This window comes from Salvelinus alpinus, chromosome 13, assembly GCF_045679555.1.
Source record: "Salvelinus alpinus chromosome 13, SLU_Salpinus.1, whole genome shotgun sequence".
In the NCBI taxonomy this organism is placed as follows: domain Eukaryota; kingdom Metazoa; phylum Chordata; class Actinopteri; order Salmoniformes; family Salmonidae; genus Salvelinus; species Salvelinus alpinus.
Window position 1 is genome coordinate 53,765,075 of NC_092098.1, and position 23,890 is coordinate 53,788,964.

Here is a 23,890-nt window from a genome sequence, read left to right on the forward strand (position 1 = left end):
CATGGGGCCCCAGCTCTCTGTAGCACAGCCTAGCGTAGTCCGCAAACGCCACCACTGTGTCCCTGTCAGACAATACCATTATTCATAGGAAGTATTCATATAATACAATATCAATGAGAACAAGTGTTATAGTGGCGATAGCACAAAACCTGCATTTGTGGTTTTGTGACGTGTGGTACCAACCTGTTGAACCAGCCTCCCGCTGCCTCCATCGGGGCTGGCAGGCTGGAGCGTTGGCGTGTGTGGTGCCACAGGGTGACCATGGACGTGATGTTAGCCTGGTGCAGCTGGCTCGTAAAGCAGCGGTAGTACCTGGAACATAGTGAACATTCCTGTTAGTTCAGTCCGCGTTCTCATCACACTGTTAACCCGATACACTCAGAACTCCATTCCGTGTTTTTACTCATGCACTAGCACCTGGAATGATGGAGACCAGGCAGGCAGTAATTAATCCAGTTGAGTTATGTTTAATAATCAATCAGACCTTTTTCAAACCTCTCCTCAGGCACCTACAGACATTTTACAATTTAGTTGCAACCCTGAACTAGCACACCTGATTAATCTAGTTACAGGTTTGATAACTAGTTGACAAGTTGAATCAGATATTCTACACTGAACAAAAATATAAACACAACATGTAATGTGTTGGTCCCATTTTTCATGAGCTGAAATAAAAGATCCCAGAAGTGTTCCAGACGCACAAAAAGCTTATTTCTCTCAAATTCTGTGCACAAATGTGTTTACATCCCTGTTTGTGAGCATTTCTCCTTTGCCAAGATAATCCATCCACCTGACAGGTGTGGCATATCAAGAAGCTGATTAAACAGCATGATCATTACACAGGTGCACCTTGTGCTGGGGCCCAATAAAAGTCCACTTTAAAATGTGCAGTTTAGCCACACAACAGAATGCCACAGATGTCTCAAGTTTTGAGGGAGCGTGCAATTGGCATGCTGACTGCAGGAATGTCCACCAGAGCTGTTGGCAGACAACTACCGTAAGCCGCCTCCAACATCGTTTCGGGGAATTTGGCAGTACACCCAACCACAGACCACGTGTAACCACGTCAGCCCAGGACCTCCACATCCGGCCTCTTCACCTGCGGGATCATCTGAGACCAACCCCCCGGACTGCTGATGAAACGGAGGAGTTGGTTTTTTGTGTGTGTCTGTAATGAAGCCCTTTTGTGAAAAAATTCAATAATTCTGATTGCGCCCCTGTCAAGTCACGTGATGCAATCCATCGATTAGTACCTAATGAATTCATTTCAAATGACTAATTTCCTTTTATTTTTTTTAATTGTTCAGTACAGTCCTGTAATATTATCAAATAAATGGAATGGCTGGAGGTCTTGAGGAGAGGATTCAAAACGCTGACTACAGTACCCTAGTAAGGTGGTGTTGGGCTGGGTCACGTTACCGCTGGGCACCAGGGAGGACCAGTTGAGAGAGAAGTGGAAGTGGTTGACTCCCACACGACGAATCTCTTCCACCTGAGGGGGTTGGGGAGAGGGTGGGGGAGAGGGAGGGGGGGAGAGGGAGGGGGGGGGGGGGGGAGATTACTTTCACACCATATCGTTGTAATTTGTTTTGTGCATAAACATAGAAAAGATCTCTGACCTGCTGGCGGATGGTGGCGTAGTCGGCGCAGTGCTGTGCCCTGCGGAGCGGCGGGGCCTGGAACCCGTCTAATCTCCTCAGCTCCCCGTTGCCCGTGATGTTCCACACGTACACACTGGGATCTACAAACTGGGTGGGGGTGGTCTCCACCTGGACACACACACGTATATAAACACACACGTACACACTGGGATCTACAAACTGGGTGGGGGTGGTCTCCACCTGGACACACACACGTATATAAACACACACGTACACACTGGGATCTACAAACTGGGTGGGGGTGGTCTCCACCTGGACACACACACACGTATATAAACACACACGTACACACTGGGATCTACAAACTGGGTGGGGGTGGTCTCCACCTGGACACACACACACGTATATAAACACACACGTACACACTGGGATCTACAAACTGGGTGGGGGTGGTCTCCACCTGGACACACACACGTATATAAACACACACGTACACACTGGGATCTACAAACTGGGTGGGGGTGGTCTCCACCTGGACACACACACGTATATAAACACACACGTACACACTGGGATCTACAAACTGGGTGGGGGTGGTCTCCACCTGGACACACACACGTATATAAACACACACGTACACACTGGGATCTACAAACTGGGTGGGGGTGGTCTCCACCTGGACACACACACACACGTATATAAACACACACGTACACATAAACACACAGAGGCACACACACAAACACACAGAGGCACACACACATAAACACACAGAGGCACACACACACACACATATACACACAGAGGCACACACACACACACATAAACACACAGAGGCACACACACACACACACACACACACACACACACACACACACACACACACACACACACACACACACACTGCGGTTGGTCAGGTTTATCCTGATCTGTTCTTTCTTAAGGGCAAAGGTTACCCCGTCACCACGGTAACTTCCAGCTGGCATCTACCCCTGCATCAGCGTGTAAGCAAATATAAACTGTGACTCTGTGTGACTCTGTGTCACACACACACACCAGCACGCAAGAGGAGGCCAATAGGGCCAAACAAATAATGGGTAGCGATTAGGTGTTGTTTTTCTTAGTGAGCAAAGGCTGTTTGTCCATGCGGGTCTTTCTGTTCATTATTAAGAGTAGTAACTATGTTGTAGTCTTCTGCTGACCGGGGTTGAATGTAAGGTGGTATGGTCCGGTATGGTGTCTCGGTAAAATAAATAGTCGGGGGTATTTCGTACCGGTAAAACATGAGCCAATTGCAATAATTAAATAACTAAAATGTCATGAAAACTGTAGGCTAAGGCCTACGCTTTGAAATGCGATGTGGTTCAACGAGAACACATTTTTGCCAAGGCAGAGATGAGTGGCCGACGTGATCGGACGCATAAATTCTGACCTAATGACAACGGCCAAATGTCCTTAGACTTTGTGTAAAAGATGTCTCTTTCTGTTTACAACTCACTTGTTTGGAAGCCGGGGAATATGTTGCGAGGAACGGAGACCGTTTGAAGTGATTTGTTTGACAGTCAGATGAAAACAACACAACCGGTTGTGTTTATGCCACAAAATAAAAGGTAATACAGTGTAAAAGTTAAATGACACATTTTTTTTTACAACTAAACCCACAGAGATTTCAATTGATTTAATAGGGATTTATATTTGTAATTCTATGATTTTAGGCTCATAAAAATGTTTGGCGAAAAACGTTACACACAGGAGGCCCCGATCCGGGTTAGAAATGCTATCGTTCACCCATGCTATTGACCTTAGTAGGTCGTGGGGTCAGAGATGGAATATAACCACAGGGTCGCAGGTTCAAATCCCTCTCATGACCAGGGCCAATTTGTAGAAAATACACCAGTGTTAAATATAATATAATAATGTTTGATAATGTTTAATAATAACCGTTGAGCTGAGGCTTGTATCCAAAGCAACGTAAGGTCACGCCCACATTCCCAGAGAGAAAAGATACTTTTACAGTGACATGTTTTTTCTAAAACAGAAAGTTCAATGTGTAAAATAATGTGTCCCTTTACCACTAGATATTTAACTAGATATTTAACCAGTTATTTAACAAGTTATTTGAGCACACATTAACCCCAGGATGAACTTGGGGCAGTTTCAGGGAGGTTGATATGTAGCTAAATGTTTCCAGGAACAGTCTGCTGCTGTTTGCTGTACTGGCGCCACAGACTGATGCAACCCTCAGTACTGTCATTATATAATACCCCAACCCTCATTATAATACCCCAACCCTCAGTACTGTCATTATATAATACCCCAACCCTCATTATAATACCCCAACCCTCATTATAATACCCCAACCCTCATTATAATAGCCCAACCCTCATTATAATACCCAACCCTCAGTACTGTCATTATATAATACCCCAACCCTCATTGGGGTCCTGGACAACACCCTGTCGTTCTCAACCAACATCAAGGCGGTGGCCCGTTCCTGTAGGTTCATGCTCTACAACATCCGCAGAGTACGACCCTGCCTCACACAGGAAGCGGCGCAGGTCCTAATCCAGGCACTTGTCATCTCCCGTCTGGATTACTGCAACTCGCTGTTGGCTGGGCTCCCTGCCTGTGCCATTAAACCCCTACAACTCATCCAGAACGCCGCAGCCCGTCTGGTGTTCAACCTTCCCAAGTTCTCTCACGTCACCCCGCTCCTCCGCTCTCTCCACTGGCTTCCAGTTGAAGCTCGCATCCGCTACAAGACCATGGTGCTTGCCTACGGAGCTGTGAGGGGAACGGCACCTCAGTACCTCCAGGCTCTGATCAGGCCCTACACCCAAACAAGGGCACTGCGTTCATCCACCTCTGGCCTGCTCGCCTCCCTACCACTGAGGAAGTACAGTTCCCGCTCAGCCCAGTCAAAACTGTTCGCTGCTCTGGCCCCCCAATGGTGGAACAAACTCCCTCACGACGCCAGGACAGCGGAGTCAATCACCACCTTCCGGAGACACCTGAAACCCCACCTCTTTAAGGAATACCTAGGATAGGATAAAGTAATCCTTCTCACTCCCCCCCCCCTTAAAAGATTTAGATGCACTATTGTAAAGTGGCCGTTCCACTGGATGTCATAAGGTGAATGCACCAATTTGTAAGTCGCTCTGGATAAGAGCGTCTGCTAAATGACTTAAATGTAAATTATAATACCCAACCCTCAGTACTGTCATTATAATACCCCAACCCTCATTATAATACCCCAACCCTCATTATAATACCCCAACCCTCATTATAATACCCCAACCCGCATTATAATACCCCAACCCTCATTATAATACCCCAACCCTCATTATAATACCCCAACCCTCATTATAATACCCCAACCCTCATTATAATACCCCAACCCTCATTATAATACCCAACCCTCAGTATAATACCCCAACCCTCATTATAATACCCCAACCCTCATTATAATACCCCAACCCTCATTATAATACCCCAACCCTCAGTATAATACCCCAACCCTCATTATAATACCCCAACCCTCATTATAATACCCCAACCCTCATTATAATACCCCAACCCTCATTATAATACCCCAACCCTCAGTATAATACCCCAACCCTCATTATAATACCCCAACCCTCATTATAAACCCCAACCCTCAGTACTGTCAGTATAATACCCCAACCCTCATTATAATACCCCAACCCTCATTATAATACCCCAACCCTCAGTATAATACCCAACCCTCATTATAATACCCCAACCCTAATTATAATACCCCAACCCTCATTATAATACCCCAACCCTCATTATAATACCCAACCCTCAGTACTGTCATTATAATACCCCAACCCTCATTATAATACCCCAACCCTCAGTATAATACCCCAACCCTCAGAATAATACCCCAACCCTCATTATAATACCCCAACCCTCATTATAATACCCCAACCCTCAGTACTGTCATTATAATACCCCAACCCTCAGTATAATACCCCAACCCTCATTATAATACCCCAACCCTCATTATAATACCCCAACCCTCATTATAATACCCCAACCCTCAGTACTGTCATTATAATACCCCAACCCTCATTATAATACCCCAACCCTCAGTATAATACCCCAACCCTCATTATAATACCCCAACCCTCAGTACTGTCATTATAATACCCCAACCCTCAGTATAATACCCCAACCCTCATTATAATACCCCGCCCTCAGTATAATAACCAACCCTCAGTATAATACCCCAACCCTCATTATAATACCCCAACCCTCATTATAATACCCCAACCCTCAGTATAATACCCCAACCCTCATTATAATACCCCAACCCTCATTATAATACCCCAACCCTCAGTATAATACCCCAACCCTCATTATAATACCCCAACCCTCATTATAATACCCCAACCCTCATTATAATACCCCAACCCTCAGTATAATACCCCAACCCTCAGTATAATACCCCAACCCTCATTATAATACCCCAACCCTCAGTATAATACCCCAACCCTCAGTATAATACCCCAACCCTCATTATAATACCCCAACCCTCATTATAATACCCTAACCCTCATTATAATACCCCAACCCTCATTATAATACCCCAACCCTCATTATAATACCCTAACCCTCATTATAATACCCCAACCCTCATTATAATACCCCAACCCTCATTATAATACCCTAACCCTCATTATAATACCCTAACCCTCAGTATAATACCCCAACCCTCATTATAATACCCCAACCCTCAGTACTGTCATTATAATACCCCAACCCTCAGTATAATACCCCAACCCTCATTATAATACCCCAACCCTCATTATAATACCCCAACCCTCAGTATAATACCCCAACACTCATTATAATACCCCAACCCTCAGTATAATACCCCAACCCTCAGTATAATACCCCAACTCTCAGTATAATACCCCAACCCTCATTATAATACCCCAACCCTCATTATAATACCCCAACCCTCAGTACTGTCATTATAATACCCCAACCCTCATTATAATACCCCAACCCTCATTATAATACCCAACCCTCATTATAATACCCCAACCCTCATTATAATACCCCAACCCTCATTATAATACCCCAACCCTCATTATAATACCCCAACCCTCAGTACTGTCATTATAATACCCTAACCCTCAGTATAATACCCCAACCCTCAGTATAATACCCCAACCCTCATTATAATACCCCAACCCTCAGTATAATACCCCAACCCTCATTATAATACCCCAACCCTCAGTATAATACCCCAACCCTCAGTATAATACCCCAACTCTCAGTATAATACCCCAACCCTCATTATAATACCCTAACCCTCATTATAATACCCCAACCCTCAGTATAATACCCCAACTCTCAGTATAATACCCCAACCCTCATTATAATACCCCAACCCTCAGTACTGTCATTATAATACCCCAACCCTCAGTATAATACCCCAACCCTCATTATAATACCCCAACCCTCATTATAATACCCCAACCCTCAGTATAATACCCCAACCCTCATTATAATACCCCAACCCTCAGTATAATACCCCAACCCTCAGTATAATACCCCAACTCTCAGTATAATACCCCAACCCTCATTATAATACCCTAACCCTCATTATAATACCCCAACCCTCAGTATAATACCCCAACTCTCAGTATAATACCCCAACCCTCATTATAATACCCCAACCCTCATTATAATACCCCAACCCTCAGTACTGTCATTATAATACCCCAACCCTCATTATAATACCCCAACCCTCATTATAATACCCCAACCCTCATTATAATACCCAACCCTCATTATAATACCCCAACCCTCATTATAATACCCCAACCCTCATTATAATACCCCAACCCTCATTATAATACCCCAACCCTCAGTACTGTCATTATAATACCCCAGTTCAGGTAATCAACATACAAGACATCTCAGACAGTGATCAATTGGCTACTGAAACAGGGTATGAGGGGGGGGACAACATGTGGCTGGCATATATGAGATACACAGCACGATCCCTAGCCAAGCAAAACTGTGTCATCTGTGGACATGCACGACCTGTACTGGCTACCCATCCTTTTGCACTTTATTCTGGTGAAGGATGGGAGTGCGTACTAGAAAGATTCTATACCAAAAACACAACCTCCACCCTTTGTAAGACTCTGTCTCTAGTGTTCCCTACTGGTCCACCTAGGAAGGCCCCAATGGGTGTAAAAGCATACGGGGGAAATTATAGTTGTATCTCTAGTATGGGGGATGGGGTAAACTATGGACATCTGCCCAGCAGCGACTGTGGACAGACTCAGAACACAAATGGTACTTGGCCAGGTATGGGACTTTATCAGACACTCGGGGTGGCAGATGTATGGTGGATTTGTGGCCCTAAAAGATTTTTGACCCCCACCTTAAAGGGTAATTGGAGTGGTACCTGTGCATTGACTAGCATTATAGTTCCCCTTACTATTATTGAAGTTACGGCAGAGCAGTTAATGGGGGAAAAAAGGACAGCTGTGCCTAACACTCTGTCTAGACAAAGACGTAATGCACCATGGGATGAGACTACTATACATACCAACATGCTAGGAGTACCACTTGGGGTGCCCCATGAGTTTCAGGCTATTGGACGAAACGATGGACTATGGCATCTCCTCCCTATTATAGGCCCTGCTATAGTGGATGCTAAGCAAACGGCATGGATAAATTACATCTATTATAACCAACAACGATTTGTTAATTACACTCGTGTTGCTTTGACTGGACTGGCTGAACAACTAGAGGCCACATCACAGACAGCGAGGCAAAATAGATTGGCATTGGATATGCTGTTGGCGAGTCAAGGGGGTGTCTGTAAGATGTTCGGGGAACAGTGTTGTACTTTTATCCCAAATGACACTAGTCCAGATGGGAGCATTACCAAGGCCTTGACAGGGTTGCAGAGACTCTCTGTGGAGATGAGGGGTTTCGCTGGAGTGGAGGAGGGAGGTCTGTTCCCGTGGTTCACTGGTCTGTTTGGTAAGTATACTGCCATGTTGGTTACTGGATTTCTGACCCTAGTAGTCGTGTTTCTTGTGCTACTATGTTGCGCTGCTTGCATTTTACCTTGTGCCAAGAGATCTAAATGCAGATGCAGCTAAGGCCTCTGGCATGATGCCCCTGCTTGCAGATAGTGGGGAGGATGCCGAGACCAGTGAACAGAGGGGGTTGACTGAGGATGACCCATGGTTTGCTGTAAAAGAGGTTTATGAATAACACTGTTCTCCCTAAGAAGGTTATAAGTTCCTGGGTGGTAACGAGCCCACCTAGTATATGGAAAAGGGATGACATGTTTATTGTATGTGACACCTTTTTGGTGTCAAACGGGGGAATCAAAAACGTCTATGTTGACACCTTTTTTGGTGTCAAACGGAGGATTGTGGGGTTTTATAAAGGTTTTTTGACATGCTTAACTAACTATAAGCTAGTAGGGCTTCTTATGCATTAAAGTTTGAATTGCTGACTCCTGCATTTTTCCATTGTTCTCACTTTTACCAGTGCTCAGGGCCCAACCATGAATATCAGCCTGAAATGTGTGTGTGTTAAAAGTAGAGAAGCAACAAATGTATCAGTAGTGTGAAGCTGTACTGTGTGACCGAGACTGTGCTAATCTTAGAGAGACACAGGAGGGGGTGAATCATGAGACTGCTGACTGTGGTGTACAATGGACTATAACCCAATACTATAACAAACGTGATTAGCAACTATATCATATGTGATTGAATAATATAACAAACGTGATTAGCAACTATATCATATGTGATTGAATACTATAACAAACGTGATTAGCAACTGTATTAAATGTGATTGGATGTTGACAAACTGTTGGTCTGGGCGCCTGGGTGTCTGTGTGTGTGTGCTGGAAGTAACAGTTAGCTCAGATAAGAAGCTGGGAAGCTGTAGTTAGCCTTGAGCGAGAACAGTGGACATTGTATAACAGGTGTGAATAGCTCAGACAATATTACAGAGCTGTCTGACCTCAGTCTTTGGGGTGAAGGAGCGTAATCTACACAGCAACAGCGTCGGGACAACAGAGAGCGCAAAGGGGCTAGGACTAGCTTATGTGCCAACATCAACGATAGGCTGGGTAAGTCTAAACCACGCCCAGTCTCTACTCTGACAGGCCGGCTCGGAAGCGGGAACTATCTCTGTCATGAGTATAATATACTATCTTTGTCAGGAACAAATCAGTTCTCTGTCTTATCCTGCGTGATGAAACATTGAACCCGTATATACGGAAATTGTATTTGCCATTTATTAACTTTTGAATTAAACAATTATTTTAACCAAGTTCAGGTGTACTATTGTTCCTATCTCAGTTGAACTTACGCAACCCTAACATACCCCAACCCTCATTATAATACCCCAACCCTCATTATAATACCCCAACCCTCATTATAATACCCCAACCCTCATTATAATACCCCAACCCTCATTATAATACCCCAACCCTCAGTATAATACCCCAACCCTCATTATAATACCCCAACCCTCATTATAATACCCAAACCCTCAGTACTGTCATTATAATACCCCACCCCTCATTATAATACCCAAACCCTCAGTACTGTCATTATAATACCCCACCCCTCATTATAATACCCCAACCCTCAGTATAATACCCCACCCCTCATTATAATACCCAAACCCTCAGTACTGTCATTATAATGCTCCATGTACATTCCACCTTGGGACTTTAGTGCTTGGCCAACCTAACTTTTGCATTTTCTACCCTGGCCCCCTAACAAACCTACACACACACACACACACACACACACACACACACACACACACACACACACACACACACACACACACACACACACACACACACACACACACACACACACACACACACACACACACACACACACACACACACACACACACACACACACACACACACACACACACACACACACACACACACACACACACACACACACACACACACACACACACACACACACACACACACACACACACACACACACACACACACACACACACACACACACACACACACACACACACACACACACACACACACACACACACACACACACACACACACACACACACACACACACACACACCCCCACACACACACACACACACACACACACACACACACACACACACACACACACACACACACACACACACACACACACACACACACACACACACACACACACACACACACACACACACACACACACACACACACACACACACACACACACACACACACACACACACACACACACACACACACACACACACACACACACACACACACACACACACACACACACACACACACACACACACACACACACACACACACACACACACACACACACACACACACACACACACACACACACACACACACACACACACACACACACACACACACACACACACACACACACACACACACACACACACACACACACACACACACACACACACACACACACACACACACACACACACACACACACACACACACACACACACACACACACACACACACACACACACACACACACACACACACACACACACACACACACACACACACACACACACACACACACACACACACACACACACACACACACACACACACACACACACACACACACACACACACACACACACACACACACACACACACACACACACACACACACACACACACACACACACACACACACACACACACACACACACACACACACACACACACACACACACACACACACACACACACACACACACACACACACACACACACACACACACACACACACACACACACACACACACACACACACACACACACACACACACACACACACACACACACACACACACACACACACACACACACACACACACACACACACACACACACACACACACACACACACACACACACACACACACACACACACACACACACACACACACACACACACACACACACACACACACACACACACACACACACACACACACACACACACACACACACACACACACACACACACACACACACACAGACACACACACACACACACACACACACACACACACACACACACACACAGACCTGTATGGAGTTGGCGGACACCCCCCAGGCGAAGTCACAGGGGAAAACTCCCTGAGCTGGTCTGTTCTCAGGCAGCTGGGGGAAACCATTCTTCTGGATCAACTTCCTGTAACCATCGTCATTATCGGCAGCATCATCATCATCATCATCATTACATCATTACTTATTGTATCATCATCACCACCAACATCGTCATAACCAATCGATACAAAAAAAAATGAATCAATACAAAACTGACTTGTAGAAGTTGGCGGAGGTCTTGGGCCTCCTCTTGAGGTTGTGTGTGTTGAAGTCGACGTAGTAGAGGCCTCTGCGTATATCGTACTCTCTGTGCCATTCAAACCCGTCCAGCAGGGACCAGTGGGTGTAGCCAATCACATTCACCCCATCGTACTTGATCGCTACGGCGACAAGTTCAAGTTTAGAAAATATCATCGCGTAACAATATGAAATGAGACGCTAGGTATACTGAACAAAAAATATAAACGCAACATGCAACAATTTCAAAGGTTTTACTGAGTTACAAGGAATTCAGTAATTTGAAATACATTCACTAGGCTCTAACCTATTGATTTCACATGACTGGGAATACAGATACACATAGTTTTGATGTCTTCACTACTATTCTAGAATGTAGAAAATAGTAAAAAATAAAGAAAAACACTTGAATGAGTAGGTGTGTCCAAACCTTTGACCGGTAGTGTGTGTGTGTATATATATATATATAAAAAATTGGGGGGGGGGGGGGTTAAAAAGTGCTCAGCATATGTGGGAACTCCTTCAAGACTGATGGAAAAGCATTCTGTATGAATGTGACCAAGGTGACTACCTCATGAAGCTGGTTGAGAGAATGTCAAGACTGTGCAAAGCTGTCATCAAGGCAAAGGGTGGCTACTTTGAAGAATCTCAAATATAAAATATATTTTGATTTGTTTAACACTTTTCTTGGTTACTACATGATTCCATATGTGTTATTTAATAGTTTTTAAATAGTTTTGATGTCTTCACTATTATTCTACAATGTAGAAAATAGTAAAAAAATTAAGAAAAACCCTTGAATGAGTAGGTGTGTCTAAACCTTTGACCGGTAGTGTGTATATATATGGTCGTCACCAGCAGGGATGGGTAAAGATTACAAGAGGTACTGGTGCATGTCGGTCTAGATGATTTATGGGTTGATCATATTAAAATATTAAAGCAATCGCCTGTCTATGAACCAGCGACTAGCTGCATTCTATTATCAAGACAGCTGCTGGAAACTCTTAACTGGTGTCAGCGATTGGGTGCAGAGATGTAGCGGAGTCAGGCGCAGGACACAGGATTGAGCAAAACAACTGAGTTTACTCACAAAAAAAGGCAAGCGATATTCCAATAAGGAAAATACATTCAGAATAACACCTACACGAACCACTAAGACACCAACAATCACGGACAGAACAGAAAGGTATGCCAGAGGGTTAAATAAGGAACATGATATGGGAATTGAAACCAGGTGTGTGTAAAACAGACAAAACAAAATGAAAATGAAACATGGATCGGTGGTGACTAGAAGGTCGGTGACGTCGACCGCCGAACACCACCCGAACAAGGAGAGGGACCGACTTTGGCGGAAGTCGTGACAACTGGTTAGGACAGGTTAGGTTAGGACAGGTTACGACAGGTTAGGACAGCTCGTGAAGTCTTCTAAATACCTGTCCATTTAGGTGGTACGTTTATGACTAAAGAGGTTTCTTAAATATCTTTTATTTTTTTTGACCATCAGAGTAGGAATAAACGTCTCTATTCTCAACACTTCTGACCAAGATTCAACACTGAGATACCGTGTGGGTACGGCGCCCCGGGGCTAACACAACTGATTCAACACTGAGATACCGTGTGGGTACGGCGCCCCGGGGCTAACACGACTGATTCAACACTGAGATACCGTGTGGGTACGGCGCCCCGGGGCTAACACAACTGATTCAACACTGAGATACCGTGTGGGTACGGCGCCCCGGGGCTAACACGACTGATTCAACACTGAGATACCGTGTGGGTACGGCGCCCCGGAGCTAACACGACTGATTCAACACTGAGATACCGTGTGGGTACGGCTCCCCGGAGCTAACACGACTGATTAAACTTTGTCAGGTATTCAATCAAGCCCTTGACCAGGTGATCAGGTGAGCTAGTTCAGGGCTAAATTGTGAAACGCCTGGGGGTCACGGAGGAGATATATGAGATCTAGAAAGGGGGTTATTTTGGGGGGTTAAAAGTTTAGTTTCAGAGAGAGGGGGTGGGGGAGGAGAAAGAGGGATGGGTGGATATAGAGAGATAGAGAAGGAGAACGAGAGGACCCTGGTCTAAAGTAGAGAGATAGAGAAGGAGAACGAGAGGACCCTGGCCTAAAGTAGAGAGACAGAGAAGGAGAACGAGAGGACCCTGGTCTAAAGTAGAGAGACAGAGAAGGAGAACGAGAGGACCCTGGTCTAAAGTAGAGGGACAGAGAAGGAGAACGAGAGGACCCTGGTCTAAAGTAGAGAGATAGGAAAGGAGAACGAGAGGACCCTGGCCTAAAGTAGAGAGACAGAGAAGGAGAACGAGAGGACCCTGGTCTAAAGTAGAGGGACAGAGAAGGAGAACGAGAGGACCCTGGTCTAAAGTAGAGAGACAGAGAAGGAGAAGGAGAGGACCCTGGTCTAAAGTAGAGGGACAGAGAAGGAGAACGAGAGGACCCTGGTCTAAAGTAGAGGGACAGAGAAGGAGAACGAGAGGACCCTGGTCTAAAGTAGAGGGACAGAGAACGAGAGGACCCTGGTCTAAAGTAGAGGGACAGAGAAGGAGAACGAGAGGACCCTGGTCTAAAGTAGAGGGACAGAGAAGGAGAACGAGAGGACCCTGGTCTAAAGTAGAGGGACAGAGAACGAGAGGACCCTGGTCTAAAGTAGTGGGACAGAGAAGGAGAACGAGAGGACCCTGGTCTAAAGTAGAGAGATAGGAAAGGAGAACGAGAGGACCCTGGCCTAAAGTAGAGAGACAGAGAAGGAGAACGAGAGGACCCTGGTCTAAAGTAGAGGAACAGAGAAGGAGAACGAGAGGACCCTGGTCTAAAGTAGAGAGACAGAGAAGGAGAAGGAGAGGACCCTGGTCTAAAGTAGAGGGACAGAGAAGGAGAACGAGAGGACCCTGGTCTAAAGTAGAGGGACAGAGAAGGAGAACGAGAGGACCCTGGTCTAAAGTAGAGGGACAGAGAACGAGAGGACCCTGGTCTAAAGTAGAGGGACAGAGAAGGAGAACGAGAGGACCCTGGTCTAAAGTAGAGGGACAGAGAAGGAGAACGAGAGGACCCTGGTCTAAAGTAGAGGGACAGAGAACGAGAGGACCCTGGTCTAAAGTAGTGGGACAGAGAAGGAGAACGAGAGGACCCTGGTCTAAAGTAGAGGGACAGAGAAGGAGAACGAGAGGACCCTGGTCTAAAGTAGAGGGACAGAGAAGGAGAACGTGAGGACCCTGGTCTAAAGTAGAGGGACAGAGAAGGAGAACGAGAGGACCCTGGTCTAAAGTAGTGGGACAGAGAAGGAGAACGAGAGGACCCTGGTCTAAAGTAGAGGGACAGAGAAGGAGAACGAGAGGACCCTGGTCTAAAGTAGAGGGACAGAGAAGGAGAACGAGGGGACCCTGCTCTAAAGTAGTGGGACAGAGAAGGAGAACGAGAGGACCCTGGTCTAAAGTAGTGGGACAGAGAAGGAGAACGAGAGGACCCTGGTCTAAAGTAGAGGGACAGAGAAGGAGAACGAGAGGACCCTGGTCTAAAGTAGAGGGACAGAGAAGGAGAACGTGAGGACCCTGGTCTAAAGTAGAGGGACAGAGAAGGAGAACGAGAGGACCCTGGTCTAAAGTAGTGGGACAGAGAAGGAGAACGAGAGGACCCTGGTCTAAAGTAGAGGGACAGAGAAGGAGAACGAGAGGACCCTGGTCTAAAGTAGAGGGACAGAGAAGGAGAACGAGGGGACCCTGCTCTAAAGTAGAGGGACAGAGAAGGAGAACGAGAGGACCCTGGTCTAAAGTAGAGGGACAGAGAAGGAGAACGAGAGGACCCTGGTCTAAAGTAGAGGGACAGAGAAGGAGAACGAGGGGACCCTGCTCTAAAGTAGTGGGACAGAGAAGGAGAACGAGGGGACCCTGCTCTAAAGTAGTGGGACAGAGAAGGAGAAGGAGAGGACCCTGGTCTAAAGTAGAGGGACAGAGAAGGAGAACGAGAGGACCCTGGTCTAAAGTAGAGGGACAGAGAAGGAGAACGAGAGGACCCTGGTCTAAAGTAGAGGGACAGAGAAGGAGAACGAGGGGACCCTGGTCTAAAGTAGAGGGACAGAGAAGGAGAACGAGAGGACCCTGGTCTAAAGTAGTGGGACAGAGAAGGAGAACGAGAGGACCCTGGTCTAAAGTAGTGGGACAGAGAAGGAGAAGGAGAGGACCCTGGTCTAAAGTAGAGAGACAGAGAAGGAGAAGGAGAGGACCCTGGTCTAAAGTAGAGAGACAGAGAAGGAGAAGGAGAGGACCCTGGTCTAAAGTAGAGGGACAGAGAAGGAGAACGAGAGGACCCTGGTCTAAAGTAGAGGGACAGAGAAGGAGAAGGAGAGGACCCTGGTCTAAAGTAGAGGGACAGAGAAGGAGAAGGAGAGGACCCTGGTCTAAAGTAGAGCACGATATAGACTGAGCACAGAGTTCATGATCTAAACCGTACGTAGTGTGTGTAACAACCATGGCTACTCACATTTCAGTGTCTCCATAATGAACCTCTTGAGGTAGTACATGTTCTTAGAGTCCTCTGTCTTGATGTCTCCCTGGACAAACCTGATGATATGGAGGAATTACAGCTTTTACTACAGGTCACAACATACTACAGGTCATAACATACTACAGGTCATAACAGACACTACATGTCATAACAGAGACTACAGGTCACAACATACTACAGGTCACAACATACTACAGGTCATAACATACAGGTCATAACAGACACTACATGTCATAACAGAGACTACAGGTCATAACAGAGACTACAGTTCATAACAGAGACTACAGTTCATAACAGACTACAGTTCACAACAGACTACAGTTCATAACAGACTACAGTTCATAACAGACTACAGTTCATAACAGACTACAGTTCATAACAGACTACAGTTTATAACAGACTACAGTTCATAACAGACTACAGTTCATAACAGACTACAGTTCATAACAGACTACAGTTTATAACAGACTACAGTTCATAACAGACTACAGTTTATAACAGACTACAGTTCATAACAGAATACAGTTTATAACAGACTACAGTTCATAACAGACTACAGTTCATAACAGACTACAGTTCATAACAGACTACAGTTCATAACAGACTACAGTTCATAACAGACTACAGTTCATAACAGACTACAGTTCATAACAGACTACAGTTCATAACAGACTACAGTTCATAACAGACTACAGTTCATAACAGAGACTACAGTTCATAACAGAGACTACAGTTCATAACAGACTACAGTTCATAACAGAGACTACAGTTCATAACAGACTACAGTTCATAACAGACTACAGTTCATAACAGAGACTACAGTTCATAACAGACTACAGTTCATAACAGAATACAGTTCATAACAGAGACTACAGTTCATAACAGACTACAGTTTATAACAGAGACTACAGTTTATAACATAGACTACAGTTTATAACATAGACTACAGTTCATAACAGACTACAGTTCATAACAGACTACAGTTCATAACAGACTACAGTTCATAACAGACTACAGTTCATAACAGACTACAGTTCATAACAGACTACAGTTTATAACAGACTACAGTTCATAAGACTACAGTTTATAACAGACTACAGTTCATAACAGAGACTACAGTTCATAACAGACTACAGTTCATAACAGACTACAGTTCATAACAGACTACAGTTCATAACAGACTACAGTTTATAACAGAGACTACAGTTTATAACAGACTACAGTTCATAACAGACTACAGTTCATAACAGACTACAGTTCATAACAGACTACAGTTCATAACAGAGACTACAGTTCATAACAGAGACTACAGTTCATAACAGACTACAGTTCATAACAGAGACTACAGTTCATAACAGACTACAGTTCATAACAGACTACAGTTCATAACAGAGACCACAGTTCATAACAGACTACAGTTCATAACAGAATACAGTTCATAACAGAGACTACAGTTCATAACAGACTACAGTTTATAACAGAGACTACAGTTTATAACATAGACTACAGTTTATAACATAGACTACAGTTCATAACAGACTACAGTTCATAACAGACTACAGTTCATAACAGACTACAGTTCATAACAGAGACTACAGTTCATAACAGACTACAGTTCATAACAGACTACAGTTTATAACAGACTACAGTTTATAACAGACTACAGTTCATAACAGAGACTACAGTTCATAACAGAGACTACAGGTCATAACAGAGACTACAGGTCATAACAGACTACAGTTCATAACAGACTACAGGTCATAACAGACTACAGTTCATAACAGACTACAGTTTATAACAGACTACAGTTCATAACAGAGACTACAGTTCATAACAGAGACTACAGGTCATAACAGAGACTACAGGTCATAACAGACTACAGTTCATAACAGACTACAGGTCATAACAGACTACAGTTCATAACAGACTACAGGTCATAACAGAATACAGTTCATAACAGAGACTACAGTTCATAACAGACTACAGTTCATAACAGACTACAGTTCATAACAGAGACTACAGTTCATAACATAGACTACAGTTCATAACATAGACTACAGTTCATAACAGACTACAGGTCATAACAGACTACAGTTCATAACAGAGACTACAGTTTATAACATAGACTACAGTTTATAACATAGACTACAGTTCATAACAGACTACAGGTCATAACAGACTACAGTTCATAACAGAGACTACAGTTCATAACATAGACTACAGTTCATAACAGACTACAGTTCATAACAGACTACAGTTCATAACAGAGACTACAGTTCATAACAGAGACTACAGTTCATAACATAGACTACAGTTTATAACATAGACTACAGTTCATAACAGACTACAGTTCATAACATAGACTACAGTTTATAACATAGACTACAGTTCATAACAGACTACAGTTCATAACATAGACTACAGTTCATAACATAGACTACAGTTCATAACAGACTACAGTTCATAACAGAGACTACAGTTCATAACAGACTACAGTTCATAACAGACTACAGTTCATAACACAAAAAATATATATTTTTAATTCCCTCATCAATATACAGTACACACAACACCCCATAATGACAAAGCAAAAACAGGTTTTTAGAAATGTTTGAAAATCCACAGGTGGACTCTAATCAAGTTGTAAAACATCTCAAGGATGTCAAGGATACCTGCCACCTAACCACTAGGCCGGCAGGTAGTCTAGTGGTTAGAGTGTAGGGCCGGCAGGTAGTCTAGTGGTTAGAGTGTAGGGCCGGCAGGTAGTCTAGTGGTTAGAGTGTAGGGCCGGCAGGTAGTCTAGTGGTTAGAGTGTAGGGCCGGCAGATAGTCTAGTGGTTAGAGTGTAGGGCCGGCAGGTAGTCTAGTGGTTAGAGTGTAGGGCCGGCAGATAGTCTAGTGGTTAGAGTGTAGGGCCGGCAGGTAGTCTAGTGGTTAGAGTGTAGGGCCGGCAGATAGTCTAGTGGTTAGAGTGTAGGGCCGGCAGGTAGTCTAGTGGTTAGAGTGTAGGGCCGGCAGATAGTCTAGTGGTTAGAGTGTAGGGCCGGCAGGTAGTCTAGTGGTTAGAGTGTAGGGCCGGCAGATAGTCTAGTGGTTAGAGTGTAGGGCCGGCAGGTAGTCTAGTGGTTAGAGTGTAGGGCCGGCAGATAGTCTAGTGGTTAGAGTGTAGGGCCGGCAGGTAGTCTAGTGGTTAGAGTGTAGGGCCGGCAGATAGTCTAGTGGTTAGAGTGTAGGGCCGGCAGGTAGTCTAGTGGTTAGAGTGTAGGGCCGGCAGGTAGTCTAGTGGTTAGAGTGTAGGGCCGGCAGGTAGTCTAGTGGTTAGAGTGTAGGGCCGGCAGGTAGTCTAGTGGTTAGAGTGTAGGGCCGGCAGGTAGCCTAGTGGTTAGAGTGTAGGGCCGGCAGGTAGTCTAGTGGTTAGAGTGTAGGGCCGGCAGGTAGCCTAGTGGTTAGAGTGTAGGGCCGGCAGATAGTCTAGTGGTTAGAGTGTAGGGCCGGCAGGTAGCCTAGTGGTTAGAGTGTAGGGCCGGCAGATAGTCTAGTGGTTAGAGTGTAGGGCCGGCAGGTAGTCTAGTGGTTAGAGTGTAGGGCCGGCAGATAGTCTAGTGGTTAGAGTGTAGGGCCGGCAGGTAGTCTAGTGGTTAGAGTGTAGGGCCGGCAGGTAGTCTAGTGGTTAGAGTGTAGGGCCGGCAGGTAGCCTAGTGGTTAGAGTGTAGGGCCGGCAGGTAGCCTAGTGGTTAGAGTGTAGGGCCGGCAGGTAGTCTAGTGGTTAGAGTGTAGGGCCGGCAGGTAGCCTAGTGGTTAGAGTGTAGGGCCGGCAGGTAGTCTAGTGGTTAGAGTGTAGGGCCGGCAGGTAGACTAGTGGTTAGAGTGTAGGGCCGGCAGGTAGCCTAGTGGTTAGAGTGTAGGGCCGGCAGGTAGTCTAGTGGTTAGAGTGTAGGGCCGGCAGGTAGCCTAGTGGTTAGAGTGTAGGGCCGGCAGGTAGTCTAGTGGTTAGAGTGTAGGGCCGGCAGGTAGCCTAGTGGTTAGAGTGTAGGGCCGGCAGGTAGTCTAGTGGTTAGAGTGTAGGGCCGGCAGGTAGCCTAGTGGTTAGAGTGTAGGGCCGGCAGGTAGTCTAGTGGTTAGAGTGTAGGGCCGGCAGATAGTCTAGTGGTTAGAGTGTAGGGCCGGCAGGTAGTCTAGTGGTTAGAGTGTAGGGCCGGCAGATAGTCTAGTGGTTAGAGTGTAGGGCCGGCAGGTAGTCTAGTGGTTAGAGTGTAGGGCCGGCAGGTAGTCTAGTGGTTAGAGTGTAGGGCCGGCAGGTAGCCTAGTGGTTAGAGTGTAGGGCCGGCAGATAGTCTAGTGGTTAGAGTGTAGGGCCGGCAGGTAGTCTAGTGGTTAGAGTGTAGGGCCGGCAGGTAGTCTAGTGGTTAGAGTGTAGGGCCGGCAGGTAGTCTAGTGGTTAGAGTGTAGGGCCGGCAGGTAGTCTAGTGGTTAGAGTGTAGGGCCGGCAGGTAGCCTAGTGGTTAGAGTGTAGGGCCGGCAGGTAGCCTAGTGGTTAGAGTGTAGGGCCGGCAGGTAGTCTAGTGGTTAGAGTGTAGGGCCGGCAGGTAGCCTAGTGGTTAGAGTGTAGGGCCGGCAGGTAGTCTAGTGGTTAGAGTGTAGGGCCGGCAGGTAGCCTAGTGGTTAGAGTGTAGGGCCGGCAGGTAGCCTAGTGGTTAGAGTGTAGGGCCGGCAGGTAGTCTAGTGGTTAGAGTGTAGGGCCGGCAGGTAGCCTAGTGGTTAGAGTGTAGGGCCGGCAGGTAGTCTAGTGGTTAGAGTGTAGGGCCGGCAGGTAGCCTAGTGGTTAGAGTGTAGGGCCGGCAGGTAGCCTAGTGGTTAGAGTGTAGGGCCGGCAGATAGTCTAGTGGTTAGAGTGTAGGGCCGGCAGGTAGTCTAGTGGTTAGAGTGTAGGGCCGGCAGGTAGTCTAGTGGTTAGAGTGTAGGGCCGGCAGGTAGTCTAGTGGTTAGAGTGTAGGGCCGGCAGGTAGCCTAGTGGTTAGAGTGTAGGGCCGGCAGGTAGTCTAGTGGTTAGAGTGTAGGGCCGGCAGGTAGTCTAGTGGTTAGAGTGTAGGGCCGGCAGATAGTCTAGTGGTTAGAGTGTAGGGCCGGCAGGTAGTCTAGTGGTTAGAGTGTAGGGCCGGCAGGTAGTCTAGTGGTTAGAGTGTAGGGCCGGCAGGTAGTCTAGTGGTTAGAGTGTAGGGCCGGCAGGTAGTCTAGTGGTTAGAGTGTAGGGCCGGCAGGTAGCCTAGTGGTTAGAGTGTAGGGCCGGCAGGTAGCCTAGTGGTTAGAGTGTAGGGCCGGCAGGTAGTCTAGTGGTTAGAGTGTAGGGCCGGCAGGTAGCCTAGTGGTTAGAGTGTAGGGCCGGCAGGTAGTCTAGTGGTTAGAGTGTAGGGCCGGCAGGTAGCCTAGTGGTTAGAGTGTAGGGCCGGCAGGTAGCCTAGTGGTTAGAGTGTAGGGCCGGCAGGTAGTCTAGTGGTTAGAGTGTAGGGCCGGCAGGTAGCCTAGTGGTTAGAGTGTAGGGCCGGCAGGTAGTCTAGTGGTTAGAGTGTAGGGCCGGCAGGTAGCCTAGTGGTTAGAGTGTAGGGCCGGCAGGTAGCCTAGTGGTTAGAGTGTAGGGCCGGCAGGTAGTCTAGTGGTTAGAGTGTAGGGCCGGCAGGTAGCCTAGTGGTTAGAGTGTAGGGCCGGCAGGTAGCCTAGTGGTTAGAGTGTAGGGCCGGCAGGTAGTCTAGTGGTTAGAGTGTAGGGGGGGCAGATAGTCTAGTGGTTAGAGTGTAGGGCCGGCAGGTAGCCTAGTGGTTAGAGTGTAGGGCCGGCAGGTAGCCTAGTGGTTAGAGTGTAGGGCCGGCAGATAGTCTAGTGGTTAGAGTGTAGGGCCGGCAGGTAGCCTAGTGGTTAGAGTGTAGGGCCGGCAGATAGTCTAGTGGTTAGAGTGTAGGGCCGGCAGGTAGCCTAGTGGTTAGAGTGTAGGGCCGGCAGGTAGCCTAGTGGTTAGAGTGTAGGGCCGGCAGGTAGTCTAGTGGTTAGAGTGTAGGGCCGGCAGGTAGTCTAGTGGTTAGAGTGTAGGGCCGGCAGGTAGCCTAGTGGTTAGAGTGTAGGGCCGGCAGGTAGCCTAGTGGTTAGAGTGTAGGGCCGGCAGGTAGTCTAGTGGTTAGAGTGTAGGGCCGGCAGGTAGTCTAGTGGTTAGAGTGTAGGGCCGGCAGATAGTCTAGTGGTTAGAGTGTAGGGCCGGCAGGTAGTCTAGTGGTTAGAGTGTAGGGCCGGCAGGTAGCCTAGTGGTTAGAGTGTAGGGCCGGCAGGTAGCCTAGTGGTTAGAGTGTAGGGCCGGCAGGTAGTCTAGTGGTTAGAGTGTAGGGGGGGCAGATAGTCTAGTGGTTAGAGTGTAGGGCCGGCAGGTAGCCTAGTGGTTAGAGTGTAGGGCCGGCAGGTAGCCTAGTGGTTAGAGTGTAGGGCCGGCAGATAGTCTAGTGGTTAGAGTGTAGGGCCGGCAGGTAGCCTAGTGGTTAGAGTGTAGGGCCGGCAGATAGTCTAGTGGTTAGAGTGTAGGGCCGGCAGGTAGCCTAGTGGTTAGAGTGTAGGGCCGGCAGGTAGCCTAGTGGTTAGAGTGTAGGGCCGGCAGGTAGTCTAGTGGTTAGAGTGTAGGGCCGGCAGGTAGCCTAGTGGTTAGAGTGTAGGGCCGGCAGGTAGCCTAGTGGTTAGAGTGTAGGGCCGGCAGGTAGTCTAGTGGTTAGAGTGTAGGGCCGGCAGGTAGTCTAGTGGTTAGAGTGTAGGGCCGGCAGATAGTCTAGTGGTTAGAGTGTAGGGCCGGCAGGTAGTCTAGTGGTTAGAGTGTAGGGCCGGCAGGTAGTCTAGTGGTTAGAGTGTAGGGCCGGCAGGTAGCCTAGTGGTTAGAGTGTAGGGCCGGCAGGTAGCCTAGTGGTTAGAGTGTAGGGCCGGCAGGTAGTCTAGTGGTTAGAGTGTAGGGCCGGCAGGTAGCCTAGTGGTTAGAGTGTAGGGCCGGCAGGTAGCCTAGTGGTTAGAGTGTAGGGCCGGCAGGTAGTCTAGTGGTTAGAGTGTAGGGGGGGCAGATAGTCTAGTGGTTAGAGTGTAGGGCCGGCAGGTAGCCTAGTGGTTAGAGTGTAGGGCCGGCAGGTAGCCTAGTGGTTAGAGTGTAGGGCCGGCAGATAGTCTAGTGGTTAGAGTGTAGGGCCGGCAGGTAGCCTAGTGGTTAGAGTGTAGGGCCGGCAGGTAGCCTAGTGGTTAGAGTGTAGGGCCGGCAGGTAGTCTAGTGGTTAGAGTGTAGGGCCGGCAGGTAGCCTAGTGGTTAGAGTGTAGGGC

At 46.8% G+C, this 23,890-nt stretch overlaps 1 protein-coding gene across 1 annotated transcript in view; it reads right to left on the bottom strand.

The window, feature by feature from the left end:
- Positions 1 to 23,890, bottom strand: part of kl (klotho) — a 53,470-nt gene that overhangs the window by 17,456 nt on the left and 12,124 nt on the right. Inside the window, exons 4-10 of the mRNA XM_071339828.1 lie at positions 16,535 to 16,614; positions 12,020 to 12,182; positions 11,782 to 11,887; positions 1,620 to 1,769; positions 1,386 to 1,492; positions 184 to 312; positions 1 to 62 (exon numbers count right to left, since the gene is read on the bottom strand). The exon at positions 1 to 62 is cut by the window's left edge and continues 137 nt beyond it. Coding sequence (XP_071195929.1) covers positions 1 to 62; positions 184 to 312; positions 1,386 to 1,492; positions 1,620 to 1,769; positions 11,782 to 11,887; positions 12,020 to 12,182; positions 16,535 to 16,614 — 797 coding nt within the window. The remainder of the gene's footprint in view (positions 63 to 183; positions 313 to 1,385; positions 1,493 to 1,619; positions 1,770 to 11,781; positions 11,888 to 12,019; positions 12,183 to 16,534; positions 16,615 to 23,890) is intronic.